The sequence below is a fragment of the Vigna unguiculata genome, chromosome 7 (assembly GCF_004118075.2).
Source record: "Vigna unguiculata cultivar IT97K-499-35 chromosome 7, ASM411807v1, whole genome shotgun sequence".
NCBI classification, from domain to species: Eukaryota; Viridiplantae; Streptophyta; class Magnoliopsida; order Fabales; family Fabaceae; genus Vigna; species Vigna unguiculata.
In genome coordinates this window covers 2,124,263-2,127,871 of record NC_040285.1, presented here as the reverse complement: position 1 = coordinate 2,127,871, position 3,609 = coordinate 2,124,263, and the positions used below count along the sequence as shown (strand labels likewise).

General features: G+C 35.7%; 1 protein-coding gene across 1 annotated transcript; it reads right to left on the bottom strand.

Moving 5' to 3' along the window:
- Nucleotides 1-818: 818 nt before the first annotated feature.
- On the bottom strand, nt 819-3,609 carry LOC114191633 (protein trichome birefringence-like). Its single transcript, XM_028080932.1, has 5 exons — nt 2,598-3,609; nt 1,865-2,057; nt 1,592-1,785; nt 1,336-1,494; nt 819-1,184 (listed from the first exon to the last, which is right to left on the bottom strand). Exons 1-5 carry the CDS (start codon nt 3,398-3,400, stop codon nt 830-832), a joined length of 1,704 nt encoding a protein of 567 aa, XP_027936733.1. The 5' UTR covers nt 3,401-3,609; the 3' UTR covers nt 819-829.

Here is a 3,609-nt window from a genome sequence, read left to right as displayed (position 1 = left end):
AATTATAAATATATCTCAAAATATTATTTTACAGCATGGACCGACATAAACAGTGATGAATACATAATTTTCAAGAGTCAAAGGTTTCACGTGACTATACACAGAAAAAAGTTCACACCCATTTGAATTCTTTATGAACAAAGAATCAAAGAATCATAATTTATGACTAAATCCAAATCCTGACAAAAACCAACGTATCGTTTTCAACATAAAAACAATTATCACCGAAAAGAAAAATACTCTGAAGAGAGAGTGGGAAACCTCCTAGAAAAACCAAACAAGAACATCATTCCAAAGAATATAAATTAATTATATTTCCTCTCACCAAACTTAAAATTTACTTACATGTTATTCGGATCCTATGAATAATAAATAATAACGACAAAACAAATTCACTGAACAATTTGTTACATAAAAGTGAACATTACAGTAGAACTCAACCTTCACAAACAAAATTTAGAGGGTGGTTTACAACGACAAGTTTTACCACCCATAATATTCTTCTATCCTTTTCCATGTCCTAACTAACTTCTACACTTCACATGAACAAGTTCATTTAGTTTAAACTTTCAAGGAAAGTCTCTTTTTTTACTATTTTCACAACAAGTGAACTTGTGAAGAACCTTTACAAATCTAGAAAAACTTGTTCTTATGGTTTGTTCCTTTCTCTCTATACTTTTGTAGAAAGGGTAAGAATAGTGTGTATATATATATATATATATATATATATATATATATATATATATATATATATATATATATATATATTGCATGTGGTTCTGCTTTCAGCAAAACTCACTCAATATAAGTAATTTGTAGTTTAGTTTACCTATGTTCTTTTCTTCAGATGCTGATTCTGATACTGTCTCAAAAGAAGCTCAGCATAAAGAATCTCATTCCATGCATCAGGAACACCAGGGAGGCACCAGTGACTGCAATCTTGGAAACTCAATGGTGATTTTCTCTCTTCTGCAGATAGGTTTTGCTTCCTATAAATAGAAGGATGACCATCCTTTCTGAAATCTGTCATTTTAGTGACATTTAGATAGGTCACTTTGGTTTTCATATACTTCAAAACCTTTTCCAATACCCTCATCTTAGGAGGGTATTCCTTCAAGTACTTCTCATTCTTGATTGGCACAGTTTCACTGTCGCATTGTCCACCAGAATTCCATTGCCCCCCACTGTACAATTACAAACAAGTGTTTGTGTCAATCTTCTTGTTCTTTAGTACAATAATGTATCAAAGTGAATGAACTAAAATCATGTTAACTAGTATTCATCATGATGTTGGATCATCATCCTAGATGAATCCAAACACACCACCACATGTACCTGAAATGTGAAGCAGAATAGCCTCTGAAGAATATCATAGACTTTGATGAATCTATGTTGGCATCAATCCATCTACTCCAAGTGGTTATTGCCCTGCGAAATGCCTCCAGAACATTCAGTTCATTGTAGACATGGCTTCCCTCTTGGTAATAGTCCTTCCTAGAATTTTTCTTGGACATGTTAGTTAACAAGGTCTTAGAATGAAAACACATAACTGCAATCGAATCTAAGAGAAATTGTAAAGTGTTTAGTTTACCCTTTGGAAGTTTTGTCATGAGTCCACCAGTGACCAGTGTTGAAGATGATTATATCTGCATGTTTATATTGAACTGAAGATTTACCAACTAAATCAAGACGAAGTGTTTCCTTTTTTGTTCCATTCTTTACTTGAAATTGCCATTCTTGAACTAAGAATGGGGACACAAAAAGCTCCGCGGAGAAGTTATAATCCTAGCAAGCAATTAGTGTAACAATTAAGCAAACACCATTAGAAGAAAAATTGAAAACATAGAAGGACTTAGGTATTTACTTTGAATATGAATGAATAAGAAGCTTCCCCTTTGAAATGGACTCTTCCGTTTGCTTCATATACTTTGCTTTTGTCTTTCACAGAGTTTCTTAGGATGCAAATGAGAGATTCCCACATATTCCTATTCAGGGAATCACCAACAAAAATAAGCCTCTTGCCTCTCAACATTTCCAGCATTCTATGTCCGTCCAACCTATCAGCAATTACAACAACAAATTGCATAGCAAATCAACAAACTAGGATCCAAAATACCCAAGAAACATTCCCAAAACAACTTTGAACATCACCATCGCAAAACACCAAGATGAATATGACAACAAAATATTGTCAAATTTGGAAAAAACACAAACACTATCGAATGAAAAACCTTAGAAATTAAAGGACCAAACATAAAAGCAACTCCTTGATGATTTCTGGTCTTGTTCTCTGACCAAAATTGAAATTTTGCTCTGTAATTTCGTAATACAGTTTTTTCAACTAAAGATCAGCATGCCTTTTATTGAAATGAAACTTAAATTTTATCCAAAACTAAATCATACAACATAAGTGCAAGTCCTAGATGGTCTTGTCTTGACGTTCATGTCGAATAATTGAAGTTTTAATCCTAAATCCCGAGTGATGTGAGACACTGAGTATTCATAATGCATAATCACAACACAAAAATCGTTAATGGAGTCAAAACATTAAGCACCGACAGGTTCCAAAACAACAGAAATTGACCATATTCTCTTACCTTGGGAGGCTGCATCTCTTTGGCTTCCACCTATATTTCTGATAGTCTTTATCAGGTCTTCCATTTTGGATACAACTGAACTGTTCATCGATGAGATTGCAAGACCCCGGTTGATAGAGAGGATAAGAATCATCCTTAATCCATTCCCCATCAAAAAAATCACATTTGATCAAAGCCTCAATATGTTCATCCTCCACCCTCGAATCCGTTTCCTTGTTCCCATCCTTCTTTTTCTTCACCAGGGAAGCCGTGTAATTACTACGCACAACTCCTTTCTCTGCGCCCCCTCCAGAAACTCGTGTATGATTGGAAGCACTTGATGGCTTTTTATTCACAAGATGATCATGCGGTTTTGGCGTGTGATTGGTGGGTATGTTGCTTGTAGTTGGAGTGGTTTGAGTCTGGTTTTCAAAAGGGGTTGCTTTAAAAGGCTTTTTAGTTGTTGAATGAGATTGAAAAGTGGTGTTGGTAGATCTAGAAGCGGTGGTGGTGACATAGGTTGAGGAATTGGAAGAAGAAGAAGAAGAAGAAGAAGTGGTGGTGTTAAAGAAATAAGAGAAAATGGAAGAGAGTTGTGACTTGTAAGCAGAAGTGGAGGAAGTGGAGGAAGCAGTGGAGGAGAATATGTTGGTGAAGAAGGGAGAGGAAGTGTTTGGAGAGGGGCAAAAGGCAAGGAAAACAGTGAAAGCAACAAAGACAAAAGTAAAAGCATAGGCAAAAGTTAGAGTTTTTCTGGTTTTGGGAATGGAGAAGAGGCTCTTGGGGTCTGAGTTTATGGGAATGTACTTGGTGGCATCAGCCATGGAAGAAGAAGAAGAAGAAGATTATAGAAAAAAGAGAGAGACAGAGAGACAGAGAAAGAAGATGTGATGTTGGTGTGGACTTATACAATGTTGGAAAACAGGGATGTTTCAACTTAGAAGTGGTGTTGTAACTGTTTGGCCGGTGGTGACTCCAAAACCGAACAGAGAGAAAAGAGGGTTTGGTTTAGTTGCAGTGGCTCTAAATAGTA